At 40.6% G+C, this 23,213-nt stretch overlaps 3 protein-coding genes across 12 annotated transcripts in view; 2 read left to right on the top strand and 1 right to left on the bottom strand.

Annotated features, from left to right (window-relative positions):
- LTBP1 (latent transforming growth factor beta binding protein 1) overlaps nt 1-6,628 on the top strand; it is a 197,003-nt gene extending 190,375 nt beyond the window's left edge. For all 6 annotated transcript variants that reach the window (XM_068156583.1, XM_068156602.1, XM_068156594.1 and 3 more), the window contains 3 exons: nt 580-702; nt 4,202-4,351; nt 5,539-6,628. In XM_068156583.1, coding sequence (XP_068012684.1) covers nt 580-702; nt 4,202-4,351; nt 5,539-5,708 — 443 coding nt within the window. In that variant the 3' untranslated portion in view covers nt 5,709-6,628. The remainder of the gene's footprint in view (nt 1-579; nt 703-4,201; nt 4,352-5,538) is intronic.
- LOC137450321 (uncharacterized) overlaps nt 1-23,213 on the bottom strand; it is a 46,160-nt gene that overhangs the window by 11,594 nt on the left and 11,353 nt on the right. Inside the window, exon 2 of one of the 5 annotated variants that reach the window (XM_068156738.1) lies at nt 11,820-11,940. The exons of 3 other annotated variants lie outside the window; for them this stretch is intronic. In XM_068156738.1, coding sequence (XP_068012839.1) covers nt 11,820-11,848 — 29 coding nt within the window. In that variant the 5' untranslated portion in view covers nt 11,849-11,940. Of the gene's footprint in view, nt 1-11,819; nt 11,941-22,733; nt 22,811-23,213 lie in introns of all 5 variants that reach the window. One more of the 5 variants, XM_068156718.1, reaches the window with a different exon arrangement.
- Nucleotides 22,594-23,213, top strand: part of RASGRP3 (RAS guanyl releasing protein 3) — a 69,977-nt gene continuing 69,357 nt past the window's right edge. Inside the window, exon 1 of the mRNA XM_068156647.1 lies at nt 22,594-22,742. The gene's annotated coding sequence lies outside the window, so the exon portion shown is untranslated. The remainder of the gene's footprint in view (nt 22,743-23,213) is intronic.

Below are 23,213 nucleotides of genomic sequence, written 5' to 3' on the forward strand. Positions count from 1 at the left end.
GAGTTTTTGAAATGCACTCATTCTTAAGCCTGTGGTTTGAAGCTAGAGTTTGCAGATGAGCATGGGCTATCTTAGAAGGATTCCTCGTTCTCTGATTTCTGCAGGTTGGCTGACAGTGCCAGAAATACAGACCCACCTGTTCTAGTTTGCTCCCTTTGGGGTGGCTTCTGCTAGCAGCCAGGACAGTCTGGAGAAGCCTTTCTTCCATTAGAAGGAGGAACATAACCATAGATGCTGCTGGAGAGGGGTGCATTGTCAGCAGGACACACAGCATCCCTCTGCTCTTGCTTCCTATGCAGGCCAGAAGAACTCCACCCATAAGTTTTTGTACAGTTATTGACTCAAATCTATCCCTGGTGTTATTCCTATTATGACTTAATAGTCTGCATTTGGCTCATTAACATTTAATGGCATTCTTCTTAAAGAGAGAATTCTTTCTGGAAATTGCAGATTTATGGTGTTTCTAGGAAGATAAGTTTATTTCCAGCTAATATGAACCACAGCTCAATGGGACTAATGTAATGCAGCCTGTGTTACAAGTGTGTTTGGTTTTATATCCTATTTTCTTTCCCTCCCCAGAGGATTATGCCCAGCTGTGCAACATTCCTGTTCCAGGCTCTCGACGGCCATATGGACAAGATGCTTTGGTTGACCTTGACGAGCACTACACTCCAGAAACTAATCCTTACTTTGTTGAAGACCGTAAGCAACTTTCCCTCTTATGTAAAATAATTGAAATAGGGGTTGTAAGTTGAATTATTTTCCTGTAGCTGGCTTCACTCTTCTGTTTGCTTCTGAGTAAATGTGGTCTGTTTTATGTTTTAGTTATTCCTTTGACACTAGCTTTCAGTCAGGTGTTCTGGCTCAAGACCTGGTGTTGTATAATAGTCTGGTTGGGCTCAGAGTACAATATCAATTTTCAATATAGTGAAATAGTTTGTGCCAGTTGTACTCAGTTTGTATTTACCAACAGATTTACAGCTAAAGGTCAGAAGGATTGCCAGTTTTCCTTCTCACAAATCAATTTTCCTTTGGAGTATGGGACAGATTTCTTCAGAGTGCATTTAGTTTAAAAGGAAAAAAAAAAGTCCTTCATGCCAACTTTCCATGCTTTTCCAGCAGAATTTACATGGGGGAATTGGAAAGCACACAAGTCATTCTTGCTCAACAGAGAAAATGTACAGCACGGTATGATCAGGGAGTGTACATGCATACAGCCTTCAGGCTCAGTGGATTGGCCTGCCAAGCAGGATATGAGGGATTGTATACAGCATCTCAGTTGTACTTGAGCAATGTTAAGGTTCTTTTTGGGTCTAGCCCGAGTCACTGTTAAGAATTTTGTGAGAGGCATGCTTACATATCTCAATATCTTCCTCAAAATCAGCCACACTGTATAGGTCCAACATACTTCATCACAGTATTAGAGGAAAAAAAAGGACAAGAGGAGGTATCAAAACGAACCAGCAACATCCCGTGCTTTATACAGGTGGCCTACAAATTGTCACTGTGCTCTTTCCCAAAGTGCTTCCCCTGTGTAAGGAGTTACTTTTAAAATAACAGTAACAGGTGAAAACAGAGCAGGATGATTGCAGCACACTCTTGAAAGGGTGATACATGTTTCTTACAAACACTGCACTTCATACATTTATACAGAACTACACAAATCAGGTTAGTTTGTCTCTATCTAGCATCTAAACAATCTAGCTCTACAAAGAGAATCTCTAAAGAGAAGGTAGGAAAGAAGCACTTTGTAAGTTATAAGCAGTCATGAATAAATAACAGTAAAACCATAGACCATTTTGAATCCACTGCTGAATCCACTGTTTTAGGGACAGAGGCTGAAGAGCTCTTGTGTCTTGCTCCCATCCTATCACTGAATTAGATACAGTGGCAAACTAATGTATAAGAAACACCACAGCACACAGCTGTATGACTGTCCTCAGAGGCTTATTCCCTGACAGATACAGTTGCAACATGTTTAGAGCATCAAAGACTTCAAGGCTACAATCCTGCTGTGGTCTGTATGAGGAATACAGAAATGCCTTCTGTCCTGTGGTAGTACTTTAATTTCATAGTGTAATATTTGTCACCTGTGTGCAGTCAACTTCTACAGAACTAAACACACCAGTTAGAATTACAACACAGGTGCCATCCAGCTGTTTCGGAGTATTTTGTGAAATAGAACTTGCTGTGCATGATAAATACTTTGGTTCTTGCTAGTTAATTATAATGTACTGCATTTATGGGAGATGAAGAGAAAAAAACAGGTGTTTAAGTATAGATGCATGTATATATATATGCATCTACACTTATATATATTCACGTTGGACTCAATGATCCTCGAGGTCTCTTCCAGCCTTAGTGATACTGTGATATATGTATATACTATATGTCAAATAAATTATGCCTTTTCTGTATTTAGAAACTATCTATGTATTGGAGGAAGGTACCTTTTAATTTCTTGGCACTATCTGTTTTCTAAATTAGTGAAGATCTTCACTTCAAAGGACTCTCTTGATCTCTCTACAAGCTCTATTTAGAGGACTCAAATATAATGAAACTTGGTCAAGTTTCTTACTGTATTGTTACCGTACATCACAACTGTCTGCTCAACATCCTCAGTACTACTGCACTGTAATGTACCAGGTTCATGGAAACAATTGTAGTGTTTCCCACTTCATGTACATTTGTACACGTCCTTTGCATTATATACACTCTTGAGATGCGGCATATGTCAGTAAGTACTTCTGTCACATTGTGTTTAGTGTTTCCAGAATCTATTCAGTCTATGACTGACCAGTATGATCCTTACTAAGAATCCCACCATGGTAGGAAAACCCCAAGATAGAAACCACATGTGCAGTCAAAGAGAAGAGAAGAGAAATGGAAATGACAGTCCAGAAGTGTAATGGAGAATTGTATGGAAATGGCAAAGTAGGAAGGTCAAGGCAGGACAAGAGAAAAAGGGCCTCACGAGCCAAGACAGGATGGAGTAAATATAAAAAACAGGACAAGCACAAGGAAAGGGAGAAATTCATATTCCTGGGTAGCTTTGCAAATCTACACATCAAAATTGTTACAACAACACGAATCAGTGAACAGGGTTTAGGTAAACCAACGATTTGTTTGTGGAGTCACTGTAGTAACTGTACGTTATGGGGACAAACAGGGAGATGTATCCTACTCTATTCCACTCCAGTGCCAGTTGCCTCTCCATTTCTATGCTGTATATCCATTATGCTGGTAAACATACAACTCTCAAATGTTCTCAGCGTTTTCCTCAAAAGTATTTTTAATGTGATGGACTGCCATCTGCAGTTCTGTTACACCACTGCTCCACAAACAGAAAGCCAGTGAAAAAATCTGTGCAGGACTAACAGGAGCGATTCAGTCCTAGATAGAATCTCTGAACACATGAAAATGTCAAATGATCTTTTAAATTCCTTATACATAAAAGCATAACAGTCAAAAAAGCCCTAAGACAGGGTGAACAAAAGTCATTGTACAAACCACTGGATACAAAGACAACTCTTTAGCTTTGACTGTTCACCATCCAGAATCATGACAAGGAGCAACGGGTAGATCATAGGTATTTGTATTGGCACCAGTCACTGAAGTACCAGCCAAAGAGTTGTTAACCAAGACCACAACAGGAAAGCAAGTCTCTGATTTCTTCTTACTTTCCTTAAGGCAGTTGAGATTTTCTTTTTAATATGTTTTTTTCCTAGAGAAATGAGAATGCATCTCTTCCCCCTGACACACCTTATTTTCCTAGAATACTGTTTTAAGAAACTTCTTCTCCAGACTGCGCTACCACTTCTTATTTTTGTTTCCATGAAGGTTGATACACAGAGGAATTCAAATAAAGGGTGCTATTTAGAACACACTGGTTTATCCTTTAAAACAAATACTGCCAAGTTATGCAGTTTCCTTTACCACTCCCCCCCAAAAAAATCACATTTTTTTTAACCCAAAAACTTCAAAGTTTACAAAGTTTTTCAGTTTTCCTCTTGAAATGTATCACAGTACTTTTCTAGCACTTTCAAAACTCCAGATGGTGCAGATCTGCTAAAGCTGACCTATTTTTCACAAAGTCACATTCCAGTGAACTTCTGAGAGAATTTCAGCCTCTGACTATACATCTGGGTGTACTGATTCAAGAGCTCAGTAACTAATTGTTTGCAACTCTTTCTCCACACAGGTTTTCTGAACAGCTTTGAAGAGTTGCAAGCAGAGGAATGTGGTATTCTGAATGGATGTGAAAATGGCCGCTGTGTAAGAGTCCAGGAAGGCTACACCTGTGACTGCTTTGATGGTTATCACCTGGACATGGCCAAAATGACTTGTGTCGGTGAGGACAACATACTACTCCATCTTTTTCTGTTAGCCTGTCAGTTTACTCTGTCACTAGCCCCAGGGAGAGGCTTGAGCGAGGGGATTGGAGATAATCACCTAAATAGTTTTAAATATGGCAACTGTCTTTGATCTACTGCAAAGGCTAGTAAATATTTTTACAGAAATAACTCTACTGGTGTATCTCAGTTCATCTTGCTCATTAGCACTGTATTTAATTAAGAGTCTAGAAATAATTTAACACTACTACAGAGAACAAATGTTTTTTTCAAAGGCTTTAGTGAGCTAAGAGGGTGGAACTGGATACAGAGTAGAAGAGTAATTTTAGGAGCTGATTTTTAGAGCAGTTCAATCACCTAAATATGCAGATAACCACTTGATGAGGTTTAGCCCCAGACTCTCATTGATTTCAGCAGCCTCAACTATTCCTTTCACTCTCAGACTAGTAAATCTGCACAGATGCAAACCAGGACATCTAAGGACTATGTCTTCAATTAAGACAAGAAAACATGGGAACAGTAAGTGTCAGAAGACGAACCAAAACACCCCTAAGTGTAGAAGCTTAGTAGAGACAGTGTGTGGGTTCTTCAGTTTAAGGTCTGTAGTAACCACAGTTAGCATTACACTTCATAGCCTACAGATGAGGTTTTCCAGCTGTGTCATGATAAGCTGCCTCCCTGCCTTGTTATCTGTAGGACATTATGGCAAGGGGCCTCCTTAGCAAGAAAAGATGTCACTCCTGCATATTTCAGGCCAAAGCTGCACGATGTTGAGTACAGGTGGTTTGCTGTTCACAACTATTTAGTTAACAACAACTGTTCCTAAAATACTTGATATTTAAAAATACTAAGAGCTTTGAGCTTCTTTCTTATAAACCACTTTTCAGTCATCAGATAAAGACTTATAATCAGTTATTAGATTTTTGTTTTGCAGTTTAAGCTGAATTTGGACATGGTAACCTAACAGTTTAAGGCTACTGAACACACTACTGATCTCCTGTGATGACTTCTCTCTCTTTCCAACTCACCTGTTACAGCTTTTGACCCAGCCTAATTCCACCTGACCTTAACTGAAAATAAACGTCTCTGTGTATTCATAAAGCAAGTTCTACTTCTGACAGAGATTAATGAGTTTTACCTATGCACCAAACTTAAATATTTGTCTTTTGATGTTCCCTTTATGCAGATGTGAACGAGTGCAATGAGTTGAACAACAGGATGTCTCTCTGCAAGAATGCCAAATGCATTAATACAGAAGGTTCATACAAGTGTTTGTGTCTCCCAGGGTATGTACCTTCAGACAAGCCAAACTACTGCACACCACTGAACTCAGAACTAGACAGTGAACTGGAGTAGAGGAAAATCTCCATATCCTAAGCCCATACACTCTGCACTGTATAAAGAAAAGGAAGAAAAAGTATTTAACTTGAGAAGAGAAGGCACCAGAGTAGCAAACTTAAGGGGAGAAAAGCATTAAAATGTGTCAAAATTGAGACACCATGGGCTGGTTGTGTATCAGCTTCACTGAAGTGACAGACCAAATGGACACATTACTCTGTATGAAAGAAATAATCAAATATATATAGTGTGTTCATAAGGAAAAGTAACCTTTGAAAATAGGCAAAAACAGTGCTGTTATTTTAAACAGAAGAGCTTTGGTTTTTCCTTCATTTTGGGGGTTTTGTTGTGTTTGTTGTTTGGTTTGTTTTGGGTTTGTGGTTTTTTTTACTCTTGCTTGGTTAATTTGGCATTTAAATAGTGATGGAAATATTTGATATTATTATGTCTTTTTTTTTTTGGTTGTTCAGTTCTTTGCCTACTGTTTCTTTTCAGATCTTTGTTTCTGATCAGTACAAGTTCTATACTACAGATATTCTTAGGCCATTTTGTAAGAACCATTACACAGGGTAATGCTTCTCCTCTGGAACATTGGTCAGTGACTTTTGTTTTTTAATTTGCTAGTTGTCTGCCCTGTGGAGCAGGCAACATTTGTTTTCAAATGTTTATGTACCTTGGTGAAAAGTCTTTATATTCATTTTTGTATCCTGTATGGTTGTTACTGCACTTAAAGTCTCTAGAACCTTTCTTGCCAAGTTCAAAGCTGCTAGTGGACAACATTGGATTCCTTTTGTACATTAAACCAAAAGATTTTTAGCTCACGTCTATATTGTAATATGTAAATTGAACACAAGAGAGATCTTGTATGATTACCCTAACATATTAAAGCTGTATATTAACACTCAATAAAATCACCTCTTTTTTTAGAAAAAAAGCTATTTACTAATTGTAGGCAATTTTTTATTATTATTATTATTTCATTGGTGTTGATGTTCCAAGAATTCACTCCTCAAGTGTTTACACTACTAGAATTCATTTACATTACAATATTTAAAAGGAGTTGTCTGGCTGGTTTCTCCTTCTCATGCTGTTTTTGTAAGACTAGAACTTGAATTAGTTAATGCCTGAGGTTAGGCTTCCAGAGGGAAGATTTCAAACACAGACTTACAGAAACTGTTTGACTTGGAAACTGATTCCCATGGAATTTTTCTTCTTTCCTGGTTTAGGCATGTTTCCCACTACATCTGCAAATAAGGCTCTTCAATATGATGGCCTGGTTTTCAGAAAATGTTGAAAAGAAGGGGGAGAGTTTCTTTTTCTGATAAACTGTATCCTTCCATCAGCTCTACTTTTCAGTGGAAGGAGAGAAGGAGATTAGGGAACTGACAGATGTTTTACTTTGACCTTATCCAGAGTGAAAGAGTTTTCTTTGGAAATCCTGAAACAGGTCCTTTTGATATTTTCCAAATGAAACATTTTTGCTGTGTCTTTTAGACCTGCCCTGCATTAAAAGGAAAACAGTAACATGAGACTTTAAAAAGTAAGTCAAATTGGGTCCAATTGTCCAAAAATTAGATTTTCATTTCTTGTTTCACACACACACACAAAAATGGTATGTTCTGAATCAAATTTCTTTTCCAGTGTTTTGGTCAGTTTCTGAACCAAAACCATGAGAAGTTGTATTCCTTTCAATACTGCACACTTGGTAGATCTTATTAAAGCCCACGTGCCTGTTAATGTGCAGAAGCATCTGTCCTTCCCATGGTTCTCTCCTCTCTATCTGCTGGAATTTGACAGTAGGACTGGTGAAGATATTGCACCTTGAGGATCTGATTGTATGTTAAAATGCAAGAAAAAAGTTCTGAATAAAAATGTGGGGGGAGGCATCTTTAAGGAGGCTCTTTGTAATGTGCCCAACTCCCTGGACTTTTCTTAATTAAGCAGAGGGGGGATGGAGAGCCAGTCAGTCAAAAGAGATAAACTACAAACATTAGCAATGGTCCATAATTACCAACGAAAAAAAAATCAGCTAATTAATTGTCTTGGTTAGAAGGAGGAAGGTCTCACCTGAAGTCTGGTCTTACTGGAGAATTCCATAACAAAAGAGCTCTTTAGTTGTCCTGCTTAAAGTTAATCCTACAGCCTTAATCAAAGTCAAAGTTACCACCTTTCACTATATTCAAGATGAGCTCTTGTCTGCTTTCAGCTATTACACAGACAAGACACTGCTCCCTTGACTCCCACCTCCAGCTGGCCTATGATGGAATAAATAGAATTAACCAGGTTGGAAAAGACCTTTGAGATCATCGAGTCCAACCTATCACCCAACACTATCTAATCAACTAAACCATGGCACCAAGCACCCCATCCAGTCTCTTCCTAAACACCTCCAGTGATGGTGACTCCACCACCTCCCTGGGTAGCACATTCCAATGGCCAATCACTCTTTCTATGAAGAACTTCTTCCTAACATCCAGCCTAAACCTCCCCTGGCACAGCTTGAGACTGTGTCCTCTTGTTTGTCCTCCTGTTTCAGAAATTGGTTTGTGTTCATGTTTGAAAGACAGCCTAGGCCCCCAAGCTGCCATTACAATCAGCATCACAGCTTCAGATTTTCAGCATCCAGCAATTCTTCCCTAGTGAATGCCTTAAAATGGCAGCACAAATCTATGTTTTTCCTGGGAGTACACCAGTGTGACAGCTTAGGAAGCAACGCTCAAATGTCAGTACCCTTAGAATCTCCAATTGGGCATAAACACTGTACTGAACATGTAACTTTGAGCCACAAGACTGGCTGATTTATTACATCTTTTTAAAACAACAAGTTTAGAATAGCCTGAGACTTTGCCATGCTCAGACAGTACACACTTGGACCACTTACTTTGCATTATTTCAGACAAAGAAACAACCTTCACCCATGCTGTTCCACAAGCAACAAAACTAAAAAAATGAAGCCTGACCTCCTGTAAGCTTTCCTCATAACTTTCTCGCCAGCTCCTTGCATCTCTTCCACTCTGAACAAGCACAGGCAGTACCCATCTGCGGCTGAGGGAGCCCGGACAGGGCAATGGATGCAGATGCATTGATGCACGTGCTGCCAAACTTGATGTTGCCCATGCTCTCAGCAGGGAGTGTTATCCTGGTCACTTGTCTCTAACTGCTCATCAAACTTCACAGATCTCAGATCATACTGGCCTTTTTGTCTTGTTTGCTTTACACACATGGTTGAAATTGGTCACTGGGTTAAAAGCTACCAAACCAAAACCTTAATGGCTGCTTGGTGGCACTTGAAGCCATTGAAGCCATGGTTTAGTTAGTCATGAGGTGTTGAGTAATGGGTTGGACTTGATGATCTCTCAGGTCTTTTCCAACCTTGTTGCTTCTGTGATTCTGTGACTTGTGTTACCAGCAATTCACAAAAGAGGTTTCAGTGTGTCCAGCCACCTCCTCTGCCTGATTCAAGAGGACAGCAGTTGACCCAAGCCCTGAATGAAGCTTGAAAATGTTATTCTGGTTCAACAACCCTGTCCTCATCACAGTTGCATTCATCTATTACAGACTATATAAGCAAACAACATGCTTTGTGCATGCTTCTGCCTTTCCCTGCTGCCTCTTCTTACCTCTAATATTCCTTAAAATGTGCACAGGGAGATGGAAGTAGACCAAGCAGCCTAAACTCCACATACATCCCAGTGCTTAGTATTCCACATTGCCTGGATTCAGGCATTCAGAACTGTTTTAACAAAGAAACCACAATTGAAGGAATTAAGGGAAATTCTGCCCATCTGACCCTAGCCACTGGAGCCCACCTACTTTGCCCCAGTGTAGCAAGGCTGGTTCTGTCATTTCACCTTAAAACCTGCAGGATTTAGGAATAAAATTCTGAAACATAGTTAAACATTTTCTTAACATCGTTAAGTTGAGGGCTTGGACACCGTGGATGTAGCCATTTACTTGTTAAAAGAGCTGTGGTTTAGGTGAGAGCCCTCCAAATACAGAAACCACCACGTAGAATTCCACGATTCAGGTTTCTGAATGCGAGAGTCTGGAATTGATTACAATTGATACCAAATGGCACCAACACTTTTTACATCCATGTGGACCCTTAAAAGAAAAATAAAAACTTTTTAGTCCCTTTTCAGTCAGCCATTTCCTTGCTACAAAAAATAAAACTGCTGACATGGTAGAATTGAACTCTGCTAGTTCCTCTATAATGCTGCTGTGCTAATGAGAACATTAAGTTGCTACAGAACTAAAACTACATTTCAGCTAGAAAGACATGTGATAGGAACAGATGCATTCATGTTGGGATACCCTTCAGTGAAAAATTAGCCAATGTTCAAACTGCTCAAAATGAGCACTACCACTCCTCAGGGAAAACAGTCACAGCTGTACAGGTCATTTCAATCCAAGAGAGAAAACTGGCAGCCATGACAAATACTCAGCTAGTCAGTGGCAAATTACATACTCAAATAAATTCCTAAATGAAGTCCTAAAACACTAAAGGCATCAAAGTGGTTGTCATGACCTATTAGCTCACAGAGATCCTTACCCCAATGGGGGTTTGACTCTGAGTCTGGCAGCATAGGGGCTCCTGGCTTTGGCACTCTTTCCTAACTTCTCTAAAGGATAGGTGACAGAACCCATTGGTGTGTATCATGGGCCTGATCTGGCCAGCAATTAAAATTCAAAGTGTAAAGCAGACTGTAAAAAATCCTTCTGCTGCCCCTAAACCAGACTATTCTTTTAATAATGCCACCCACTTTGGAGACTAGTTTTCTCTTGATGGGACTCTGCTAACACCAAGCAGGCCAAGGGAGTTATTAAGGAGCCATTCAAGCAAACAAGAGATGAACTGATGTATTACAGAGGCTACTGCTCACTTCTGAAATCGTTTGTTATTTATATAGCTTTTTATTTTTTTCCTCTGAGAAGATCTGAAATTTACATCAGGAAACTAAGTGATGTATCCAAAAGAGAAGCACAATAACTAAGAGCAAATGAGGAATAGCAGCCATTTGCTGAAGGCTCCCCAATGACTGATAATGTCACCTTCTGAGAGAGTACAGCATTCTTTGGGAGAATGCCAAGGATGGCACTACAGTCATTACATTCACCTGCAGGAATAACTTTACACAGCAGAACTAGAAAATGTGGACCCTCCTGGAGCACTGCCTCCACAGATGGCACAAGGTGTGTTTGCACACCAGCTGTGAAAGATCTTGAACTCCAACAACACACCACTGCCACCAACCTTCACCATTTGAGCGCCTATGTATCAAAAAGTGAACACGTGTTGAAACAGGATTATTGTGTCACAATTGGCATTAGTAAGTGATCTTACTATCCAGCATGGAAAGAATAGAATAGAATAGAATAGAATAGAATAGAATAGAATAGAATAGAATAGAATAGAATAGAATAGAATAGAATAGAATAGAATAGAATTAGAATAGAATAGAATAGAATAGAATAGAATAGAATAGAATAGAATAGAATAGAATAGAACAGAACAGAACAATAGACCAGACCAGGTTGGAAGAGACCTTTGAGATCATCCAGTCCAACCCATCACCCAACACCATCTAATCAACTAAACCATGGCACCAAGTGCCCCATCCAGTCTCTTCCTAAACACCTCCAGTGATGGTGACTCCACCCCCAAAGAAAATGTCCAAAGAAATGCAGGATGTCAGCCATGTCAGATTTTCTTCAAGCTCATTCAATCACCAGATATGTATTCTGACTCAGAGACTCCTAATGGAAGTCTTCAGGCTGCATGCTCTGTCCCAGCTGTTTCTGCAGCCCATGATTGTTCTGCTTTTCTCCCTCTCAAGCTGTAGGGCTGCAACAGCAGCTCTGTGCTTCAGCAGCTGAGCAACTTCACTGAACTTTGAAGTCTTTCCTGCCCACAGCAGGAGATTGCACCTCAAGAGGTCCCTTCCAAGCTGCATTTTTGTGTGAAAGAAGGTTGTGACCTGACACAGCAGCCTCTGGTCCCTATCCTTATGTGAGACAGGGAACCTGACAGAGGGGATGTGACCCCTTCTCCTTCTCCCACAACTGAACATGTGCCAGCAGTGTACCTTTCACTTTGGAGAAAACAGAGCACTAATCTGCTCAGCTCACCTCAGGAGAATCCCATCCAGAAGGAGCATTATGCACTGTTGCTTGTTGTCAACCAATATGTTCTGAAAGAGTTAAGTAGCAACCTCAGGTAGAAGGGAGATTCTGCAGTAAAATTTTTGTCCTGCAAATGACACAAAGCAGGGAAGTAATTAGGATGTTCTTATTTTTTACTATGCTGACTTTCCCCTCCCCTCAAGTCACACTTTGCCACACATTGCTTTCCATTAGCTCTGAACCAAGAGCGATGGAGAGGACAGGCCTAGCCAGCATGGAAAATTTCTACGTGACAATTTCAGCATCACCTCCAATCCCTATCTACTCACACTGCCAGGATTCATTTTGGGCTAGATTTTTTCCAAAGCATTCCATATTGATTTAGCTGTCCTCCAAATGAAATCTGTGGCACCTCTATAGATTCCAGTGGCAGCAGAGCAAAGGCTGCACTCAGCTCTTTTGAAAAACCCCACAATGTATGTTTAACAAGGAAAGCATCTGGCAGAAAAGTTTTGAGTACAGTTAAACAGATTCTTTATGTCTTTCACATTTTAAGTTTAATTCTGCCACTTCTCATCCAGGCCTGGAAAGCTGGGTAGGACCTTTTCCAAAACCCCCAGCAGGATATAGTCTGTTTCCACTGAATTAAACTTTCCTGACATCTAAATGGTTCCTGTCACTTTGTCAGTGAGCACCATTCTCAGGATCCATGCCTCCACTTCCTGCTGTAGGCAGCTATCCATCTTAGCTCCAGCCACAACAGCATTCTCCACTTTCTGTGCCATTCAAGACCCCTTTTCAGGGTCAGTCCTCACTGTATTTCTGCTTCTGCATACCCTGTCATTCACTCACCACTCAAAGCCTCAGCATCCCATGCACCCATTCCTTCCTCTTCAATGGTGCTGGATTTCACAAAGTAGTTTTCAGTATCTAAACACAGATTTGGCATGTGGTGAAATGGATAGCTACCACGGGGTACTTAGAAAAATCTTCTGCCAGGACAAACTGATCATGTTCCTCACAGCAATCTCACCCCTCACAGCAATACAAGGCACCATCATCAAGTCAACTTTGTATTCTTCCCAAAACTATCCAGGGAGATGTATCACAGTATCACCAAGGTTGGAAGAGATCAAGGTTGGAAGAGATCATCAAGTCCAACCTGTCACCTCAGACCTCATGACTAAACCATGGCACCAAGTGCCACGTCCAATCCCCTCTTGAACACCTCCAGGGACGGTGACTCCACCACCTCCCTGGGCAGCACGTTCCAATTGCAAATGACTCTCTCAGTGAAGAACTTTGCCCTCACATCCAGCCTAAACCTCCCCTGTCTTCCCTGAGCCTCCTCTTCTCTGGGCTAAACAATCCCAGCTCCCTCAGCCTCTCCTCATAGGGCTTGTGCTGAAGGCACCAGCCTCGTTGCCCTTCTCTGGACACACATTCATTTTGCTGCTTCTACCATAAGCAAGAAATACCAGGTATGCTTTTCCCAGTGAGTGTATTCTTCTGTGGCCTGCAGCATCACCCAACTGAGCTGAAAAGCAAACATGGAATAAGGAAGTTTCAAAAATAAAACAGGAAAGGGAAATCCTTTCATTTGCACAACAGTGAGCTGAATGAACATGGAATTTTCATTCACATTTGCTCATGCTCAGATGTAAGTTGTTTTCAAAAACCAAAGAAAACAAATAGAGAATTGTTATTTTTAAATTCCCCTAAGACAAAAGGGGGGGGGGAAATCACAAAAGGAAGTACATCAACTACATTACTCATTGCAATGCTAGTTCATTTCAGTACATTGAGTATAAACCAAAGTAGATGATAGGGAGCATTTGAGGGTTTCAGTATTGAATAAAACAATACACAGTAAGTCCAGACATCTACATTAATTTCACATCTGGTAACAGTTCTTGTACTGTGTTACTCCACCAAAAGGCAGCAGTAACTGTTTTTAGCCAAGATGGACCTTACTTCATCCATTAAAACTTGATTTATGCTTGAGTGTTTGCTAAAAACCTGTCTACCATACACTAGAGCTAACAAAACACTTGCAAATGTGTACCACAAGGAAGACAGTCTAGGAATATCTAGTACAATAGGTATTTTCCCTGTCTAAACACCTAATTCAGAACAGCTCCAAGAGAGTCACCAGCACGTTGCACATGGTCTCCAGAGCAGACCAAACAAAAGGTCCCTGCAGCAGTTCTGTCTCACCCTTATACTTCTGTCTCTGTTTTAGTTCTGACTTCCACTTTCATCTCTTTATTCTTCTGTACAAGTGCTAGTGACAGTATCTGTATTAACATTTACCAAGATAATTTTGGTGTAACTCCATTGACTTCAGTGACTCACCTGTGCTCCAAATATACAATGAACCATAGCATTTTTTTCCTAGCACTTCAAAATTTCAAAAACTAAACCCTTTCAGGGAGTTGTAGAGAGAAATGAGGTCTCCCCTGAGCCTCCTCTTCTCCAGGCTAAACAACCCCAGCTCCCTCAGCCTCTCCTCATAGGGCTTGTGCTCAAAGCCTCTCCCCAGCCTCATTGCCCTTCTCTGGACACGTTCAAGTGTCTCGATGTCCTTCTTGAACTGAGGGGCCCAGAACTGGACACAGTACTCAAGGTGTGGCCTAACCAGTGCAGAGTACAGGGGCACAATGACTTCCCTGCTCCTGCTGGCCACACTATTCTTGATGCCAGGATGCCATCGGCCTTCTTGGCCACCTGGGCACACTGCTGGCTCATGTTTGGGCAGATCACTGAATCCTTCCAACTCCCCTGTTGGCAATACAAAACATGAACCAAGATCTACTTGCAATTAAAAAGGGCAAATCTTAAGAGTCAAACCAAATTTTTAAACTCTGTGTTTTGGGGTTTAAGTCATCTTTACATAAAGCATTTTACTGTAGGATCATAAAGGGGATAAAATAAACATCAGCTTGGAAAATTTATCAGTTATAATTAATAACTATTAATAAAAGCTAGCAGGATTCTCCACTGCACAACCAGCAGAAGATCTGAATACAGAACCAGCTGTTCAACAGCTGGGCAGAAATGTTATCAAATATCACAAAGATCTGGAGATACAGTGGGAGAGATAAAGCTCTTATAATTGGTTTAATCTAAAACCTACAGGTAAGTTGTGCAATGGGAGAATCCTGCTAGCTTTTATTAATATTTATTAATTATAACACTTAAATTTTGCAAGCTGATGTTACCTTATCCCATTTATGACCCTATAGTAAAATGCTTTATATAGAGACAACTTAAACCCCAAAACCCAGGGTTTAAAACCACTGAAGCCTGTCCTTTTAACAGCAAAGATCCTTTCTTTTGTCTTTGTCACTAGAGGTCAGCACAGCATCTGAAGTAAGGTATTGTTCACATTTAAGGGATAAAATCCACAACTCTTAGAGGAAATAGTGGTCTTAAAAAAAACAGTTCCAAGAAGATAAAATCTGTGTTTCTGCAATGGGAGAGAAGTGAAGCCTCAGGAAAAGAGCAAAGCAGCAACCAAAAAGCCTGAACCCAAAATCAGAGTAAAAGCAAGCTACAGGTTTAAAGGTCCCCAAGAGCAACTGGAGCCCAATAGTGACTATTTTCAAACCACTCATTAGCCTAAGGTAAAAACTATCACTTAAAAAGCCCAGATGACTAACATTCTGAGGACTCTTTCTGATGCATGAGAAATAATTAATCTCCTGGTACAACAACATTCCTGTCCTAGACTCTGAGCAGCTGGTCTAGCTCATGTAAAGCTAGCTCATACATGCAGGTCAAGGATATAGGGAAAGCATTAACTGTGCTGGATCAGTTCCTAGGAATGCAGGGGGAAACCCCCCCAGACACTCATCTTTCCCAAAACAACAGAACTCGCTGTGCTATCCTTGACCTTTCGAAATTACTGGAGAAACCTCATGGTCGAGGAGTCTCACTGTGCACTCTGCTATGTGTGTCCCCTGGGGCCTCTCTAAGACCCAGTTACTGTCACAGCCAGGAGGTGACAGGCTTTCACAGCACCTGACAGGCTTTCACAGCACCTGACAGGACCAGTGACAGAGCAACTCTTTCTCTTCCTTTTAGAAGAGGAGATTGCAGCACTCTCAAGACAAGTGCAGACAAGAGAGACTTGGCTCTGAAGAGATGTCACCTTGAAGCAGGGCAAATCAGTCACCTCCCCTCCCAGTACATGTGCCAAAAAAGGGATTAGTGTTCAAGTACTGTTTATGGTGTTCAATTCACAGCTCCAGCACAGGGCACGTTTGCCAGTATGTCAGTGTGTCAGCTCTCTCCAACAGAAGACCAAGCTGTCATCCCAAAAGGCAGTAAGGAAGCTTGGATTACAGAGTGTTCCAGAAGCTGACACAGCTTAATCTGCCTTCCCTGTTCTGGCAGATAATGGAAAGCAACACCTTGAAATACAGAAATGTTTGGTCAGCAAACAGAAGCCCTTTGGAACAGCAGCAAAAGAAACTACAGGAGAATAAATTCACACTGACAAATAGGGAAAGTCAATCATCATGGTCAATGAATTATGGCACTGGCAAATAGTGTAAACAAGAACCTAACCACATCAGCCTAGCAGGTGTATTTTAGCCATTTGAAAATGTTTTTCTTTCCTAATCTACACCTGGCTACAAAAGATAAGTTAAATGGTGTGCACCCAGCCTCTAGCAACCCTGGAAAAGTTAACAGATTTCAGTAAGGAAGTCTTTCTCCTAGGAATGCATTACCTGTGAAATACATTATTGCTCCTTTATTAGTACAATATATACAACAGAAGAAACAAACTTGTTACTTTTTTCCTTAATTAAAACAAAATAAATTCTAAAAGGCACATATTAAATACAAGAGTAGAAAGGATCAAACATCTAAAAGCTGAAGTGGAGGACTATAATGCTTGGGGTCTTCTATCCATTACCAGTATCTTTGAGTCATAGTGGGAGTCAAAAATGGGTGTCCTGTTTTCCCAAGTGCTGTTAAAAAGGCTTTCTCTCAACAGAGGTATAAAATGAGAAAGTAAGATGGATACAGGTGGGAAAAGTATACAAGATAGTGTTGAAGCAGTCCTAGTAATAGTGAGAGCAGCTTCCTACTCCGTGGGCAGTCAGAGATCATAGAATCATACTATCAGTCAGGGTTGGAAGGGACCACAAGGATCATCTAGTTCCAACCCCCCTGCCATGGGCAGGGACACCTCACACTGGAACAGGCTGGCCAGAGCCTCATCCACCCTGGTTTTAAACACCTCCAGGGATGGGGCCTCAACCACCACCCTGGACAACCCATTCCAGGGCTTCACCACTCTCATAGTGAAGAATCTCTGACCTGGCATACCAAGCAGAAAATCCACCCACAAAGATAGGCAGCACCAGAAGACAGCTGGAGAACCTGTTGAAATTTTACCTTGTCCCTCTTATCTTTCTGCAATACGTACCACCTGCCACCCTGCAGCAAAGGTGGTGACATTTTTGGGGCACAGTGGGATAAACGAAAGTTATGCAGTGAGGTAATGTCACAGTTGTTTATAGCAGCTTCTCACAATTAAGGGTGAAAACACAAAGGTACTCAAATGAAAATTTTACATAAAATGAAAAAGAAGATGAAATTGTGAGCTGGCTGGAAGCAAGTATCGACTCTGCTAGAGCAAATTATGCACACACTAACAGACAGAAGTAGAATACAAAGAAACCCTAAAACAAAGATGTAACTAAAAAGGGAGTAGGAGACAAGTAAAATAAAAGGCAGGGAAAAAAGATGACAAACAGAAAGAACCAAGAGAATAAGCTTTCCAGATAAAAGTATTATTTCCTGTGAGACATTTGGCAAGTTACTCTATTTCCTCATCAATATCACGGGGATGTTTCTTTCTGTCACTACCCGCCTAAAAGCTTTTAACTCCCGGTGGTCAAGAAATCAATGGCAGGGAAGAGATGGGGATGCACAGAAGGTTTGAGTCTTAAGAACTTTAACATTTTGTAAGTTAATCTTTAACTTTTATCACTCTTAGGCTGCCATCAGATTTAATGCATATTCTTTGTTTAAGGTACCAAGAAAAAAAATATACATTGTGTGTTGGTAACCAAGAAGGTGAAAAACTATTACTTCTATTCATGGCCTCCCTTCCTTACCACACAACTGATCTAAAACAGACAGTTTATGACTGTACTAAATGTATTAACCTCTTGAGGCCACAAACACACAGGGCAGACAACCAGCACATTATCTTCTATGTGTGTGTGTTCACTCACAAGCTTGAGTGTGACCTCTGGTTTCCCTAACTTCTATTTTTAAGATCACAATGAAGTGTTCTTCATCTTGCCCCATAGCTGTTAAGTGGCAGATCTGCTAGGATATTTCTAGATGTTGATGATTTGCTTCAGTGGTGGAAGGGAGGAGAACAATGAGGAAAACAGTATATTTTCTGTGCAGTGAATGTAAGCTATAGTTAGAAAGGCCCTTAAAAACACAGCTTCTCAGCTGCTACAAACTGGCACAGATCCACTAAAACCAATTGGCCAGATTCCCCAGACAGATCACATCAGTGTCGCTCCACTGAAGCTGATGAAGCAATACCAATTTGTAGAAGCTAGGAACCTGGCCCACAGCCTGCACTGCAGTCCAGAAAGACCATCTGTGTTTAACAGGATCAGAAATCAAAAGGAAAGTCTGTGTCCTGATAATTTACTCGATACTACTAAGACAAGTGATTTCCATGGTGTTAAGCCAGGTAGACTAAACAAGACTGTATGAGATAAAAAACTGTTTATTGTTTCTTCCTCAGTACAGCTTTACCAGGGACAGTTAAGTAATTTTTTGTAACATATTCCATGGGGCAATGAAATGTGAAGACAGGAAGGAGATAACTGAGAAGAAAGACAGGAATAACACTATAAAGAATTCAAGCTATTTAATGAATTATAGGCATGACAAACTAGAGTGCACTGCCATGCCCTGCTCATGCTGACTTCATGTCAAGCCCATTCACACTGCTGCTCAGCAGCACAGCAAGTAGCAGCATAAAAGCAGAGGAGAAGGCTCAGGCAGGTCAGCTGTTTATTTTTATCATTCTAATTGTAAAAAGTCAGGTGCAAAATAGAACTAGCTCAGTAATCAGCACTAGTGGGAAAGCCATATCAAAGCATCTAGATGTTTTCTGCCTCACTGTAGTCACGTGAAGCCCGTGGAGGTGCCCACCAAAAAGTAGTGGGTTTGCCACGCTGCCATTTGATAGCTAGTCTAAGTTTTATGTGGTGAAGAAGTCACAGTTCTCTTTACAAGAACAAGCTGACTGCACACACAAGAGCTCACTGGAGTGAAAGTTTGCTTACATCATTCAGGTATTTTTAGGGCACAGAGTGTAAATGAGCTGTGAAGACAAGATGCTTTGAATTCCAAGTTACCAAAAGATCTGGGCAACACAGTGTTAACTCTGCTCATGCAGGCATTTTTTGTTGTAAAGGCTAACATGTGAGAAAGCATAAAAATGGGGCTACCACAGAAAATACATCTCTTCTGCTTTGACACAAAAAATGTACCTGCATTTGCACTCAGTAACATTTTCACTCTGCTCCTAGCTGTCCTGTAGCTCCACCAACTACCTGATCAATCCTCAAAGGAAACTCTGAAGACCTCTCCTAAGATAGACTCTCCTCAAGTCTGCAAGGGTAAAGTGGGAATGAAAAAGTCTGCACGTTGGGTGAGAATTTATTCTAGTGTGCAAAGTCAGAATGACAGAGAAAAGAAATCCTGCTTTAGCATTGCATCATGGTTTTTCTGTTTGCAGATGTTTTGAGTGACACTGAGAAAAGATGTGTGTGTTTGAAAGAAAGGCTACCACCACCATCAGTGCAAGAAGGCTCCTGCAACTGGTCTCTACTGGCACCATGCTGACATAAAGCAAGCAGCTATTCAAGACTAAGCCTCTCCAGGGCTCTTGGCAGTGCTTGGTGCTAACTGCACTGTGTCTACTGTGTCTGATGCGATTCAAGTCTGTAACCACTAGCAACTCACTGAGCAGATTTGGGATTTAAACTAAACTGCATTTGAATAAAGGTATGCACAAGTGGAATACGGCTAAGCAGCTTTGCATTTTGGTTCTGCTGTACTGTAGAGATGAACACTGCAGAAACTGGGTTAGTTAGGCCAACTCCATAGCTACTCTACAATAAGGAAAAAAAAATGACTCAACTTTTACACATTGCCAGTCCTTCAGCCTTGGTCTGAGAGAGCCAGAAAGACTGCAGCTTGCCTTCACTCATCTCCATGATGGAACTGTTTTAGCTAAAACTGGTTCCATGCTTCAGCTCAAGTCAGTAGTTGATCCATGGTTCACTACAAAGAATTACATTCCTTTTTGTCAGATTTGTAGTATGTGATCTGCAAAGGACAGTTTTCCAAAGTCTTTAAACTTGTCTGATAATTACAAATATTAAAAAAAAACCCAACACCAATCATAAATATTGTAACTTCCAGGTCCTTTCCTAAAAATGAAAACACTGGTTTTGAGAGGAGTTTCCTTTGGAGCATTCCCTTTAGCTTTAACTTCATAAAAAGGTACTTTCAAGGCAAATATTGGTCTCAGCTATTATTCATTTTCAACAAAATCAACAAAAATGTTTATCCCCCGACCACTTGTATGGCTCTGTGTTTTTTTAAACAAACAATCACAATCTTGTCAGGAGAAACACGATTTTTGCAAAGTTCTCACCAAGGCAGGCACTTTCCTAAAGATGCTCATGATTTTTATATAAACTGCTATGGTGTCTTCCAGCCTATCTAAAGCTAAGAGAGATTTGCAAACTCCTGCATAAACCACCATATTAGCTAACAGGCACAATCACTGCTACATAACACAACTGAAACAAAAGGTTTGAAGTTTTCCAAATTCCTCAAATGCCAAGGGTCTTTAACTCTTACCACCTTCAACAGGACCTGTGTGTATTCCACCCACAAATCTTAAAACAGAAGAAAAACTACTTATCCACATGGCAACATCTATGTTTTAAGTCTTGGCCTTCCCGCTAAAATAATCCCAACCCCCACACCATGCATTGCAATCTTTACTATCTTCAATAAGCATGGTGCGAACAGAATAGAATACATCAGATCAGGTTGGAAGATACCTTCAAGATCATCGAGTCCAACCTACCATCCAACACAACCTAATCAACTAAACCATGTAACCAAGCACCCTATCAAGTCTCCTCCTGAACACCTCTAATGATGGTGACTCCACCACCTCCCCGGGCAGCCCATTCCAATGGGCAATCACTCTCTCTGTGTGGAATTTCTTCCTAACCTCCAGCCTAAACCTCCCCTGGCACAGCTTGAGACTGTGTCCTCTTGTTCTGGTGCTGGTTGCCTGGGAGAAGAGACCAACCTCCACCTTTCTACAACCTCTCTTAAGGTAGTTGTAGAGAGCAATAAGGTGACCCCTGAGTCCCCTCTTCTCCAGGCTAAGCAACACCAGCTCCCTCAGTCTCTCGTCATAGGAGACCCTTCACCAACTTTGTTGCCCTTCTCTGGACTCGTTCCAGCAACTCAACATCTTTCTTAAACTGAGGGGCCCTGAACTGGACACAGGACTCAAGGTGTGGCCTAACCAGTGCAGTGTACAGGGGCAGAATGACCTCCCTGCTCCTGCTGGCCACACTGTTCCTGATGCACATGAATCTATCATTTTAAAGACCAGCAGAAAGCTTTTACAGCACTTTACCTAATCTGTATAAATCAAAGGAAAAGAATGTATCTCAGAGAGCAGAAAAAGTGGGAATAGGGAGAGGAAACAAAGAGCTAGGTAAGTATAGTACTATATTATAATCTTAATTTATTATAATGTGGAATTTTATTTTTAAGCTTGACAGACCCTTGAAGGCTTGATGTGTATTTTTACAAACACTAAGATGAAAATCATTCAAATTGGAAAGCTTCTGATAGAAAAAAAAAAAATATGTAAAGCTGATCAAAATACTTCTTTATCTCAAATTAATCCATAAAAATTATTTGAGGATTTTAACTTAGTTGCTGCTCAAGAGCTAGAGCTGCACAGGCATTATTGCACATTATTGGATACCTGCAGAAAATTCTGTTTCCCTGCATGTAAATGCTCTTAGTTTGCTTAAACACTTCCAACCTCCTAGTCTCTTGGCTTGAGGCTGCACAGGATGTCTCACTGAAGAGAAAGGTTCTTAGATGATTCACAGACTTTAAATGTCATCCTTAAGCATGATCTGCACCTCCTATAACACATATTTTACCACCCTAAAACGTGAGGATGTTAGCCATCTTTGTCAGTTTTTGTAAGCCAAAGAAAATCTCTGTTCTGACTCTCCAGCCTCACCAATTTCCAAGTTTTAATCAAAATTAAATACTTACTGGAAGTGATAATTACTAAGAGACTAAGGTTGAAAGGCTTAGTGCCACGATGCATCCTCATTTTTCATACAGTACAAAAGATGACATCCCAGAATGGTTTTGAACAAGTGTTTTCCTCATGCAAGACAACTGTGTCCGCAGCACAGTATTTACCAAATTGTTATATTGGTGGTGGAGGGCAAAAACCTCTAAGATCTTTCCTTTGTTTAAATGCATTTCCTGCCTTCCTAATGGCTATAGACTGTGCTGTGGCAGGCCTATTTATAGTCCAAAGAAAGGAAAAAGCACCACTGGAGGCAGGAAAACTAAGTTGGGAAAGAATAGAAGGAAGTGTGGCTGCCATTTAGCCAAACAATCTAGAACTAATTGAACTCAAAAGAGTCCCAGCCTCAGTGAAGCCGCTGGGAGTGAACAGCAGCACAAGCCTGCTTCTCTCTTCAGGGCTGCTGAATGTGACAGGACACCGTTTGGCAGTAAATAATCTCAGCATTTCAACATTGTGAGAATAATACAGGAGTGTGCTGAAATATAGACACTTACTCAATTAAGGTAAGTGTCTCCTGGCATTTCTGCTTGCTGCATTCGCCATGTCTTTTCAGATGTGGCCAAACTGGTAACTGAAAACAGAATGAGTGTTAGAGAAGAAACATATCTGATTTTTAGGTAAAGATTTGGCAGGGTGTCCGATCTTTAGACAAAGCCATCTGAATTGCATATTCTTCAGAACTCTTCTTAAGCAAAAGGATCCCTTGATGTCTATTTGTTAGATACCGTTGCATTTTCCTCACCAGCATCATGTCCATCTTATAATCAATGATTAAGTACTACAGAAATGTTGATGGTAACTATATGCCCCTAAGAAAAACAATGAAATCATCCCTGTATCAGGTTAAGTACATAGATTTAGAGACAGAGGGAGAAGTACATGTAATATATAATTATACGAGATGTGTTGATTTGGAAGACACAACCACATCAAAATGGACATAACTTGTAATTGAAGTTTAGTGAGAATTTGGT

The sequence above is a fragment of the Melanerpes formicivorus genome, unplaced genomic scaffold (genome assembly GCF_026170545.1).
Source record: "Melanerpes formicivorus ecotype bairdi unplaced genomic scaffold, bMelFor1.0.p_v2 SCAF_2, whole genome shotgun sequence".
NCBI classification, from domain to species: Eukaryota; Metazoa; Chordata; class Aves; order Piciformes; family Picidae; genus Melanerpes; species Melanerpes formicivorus.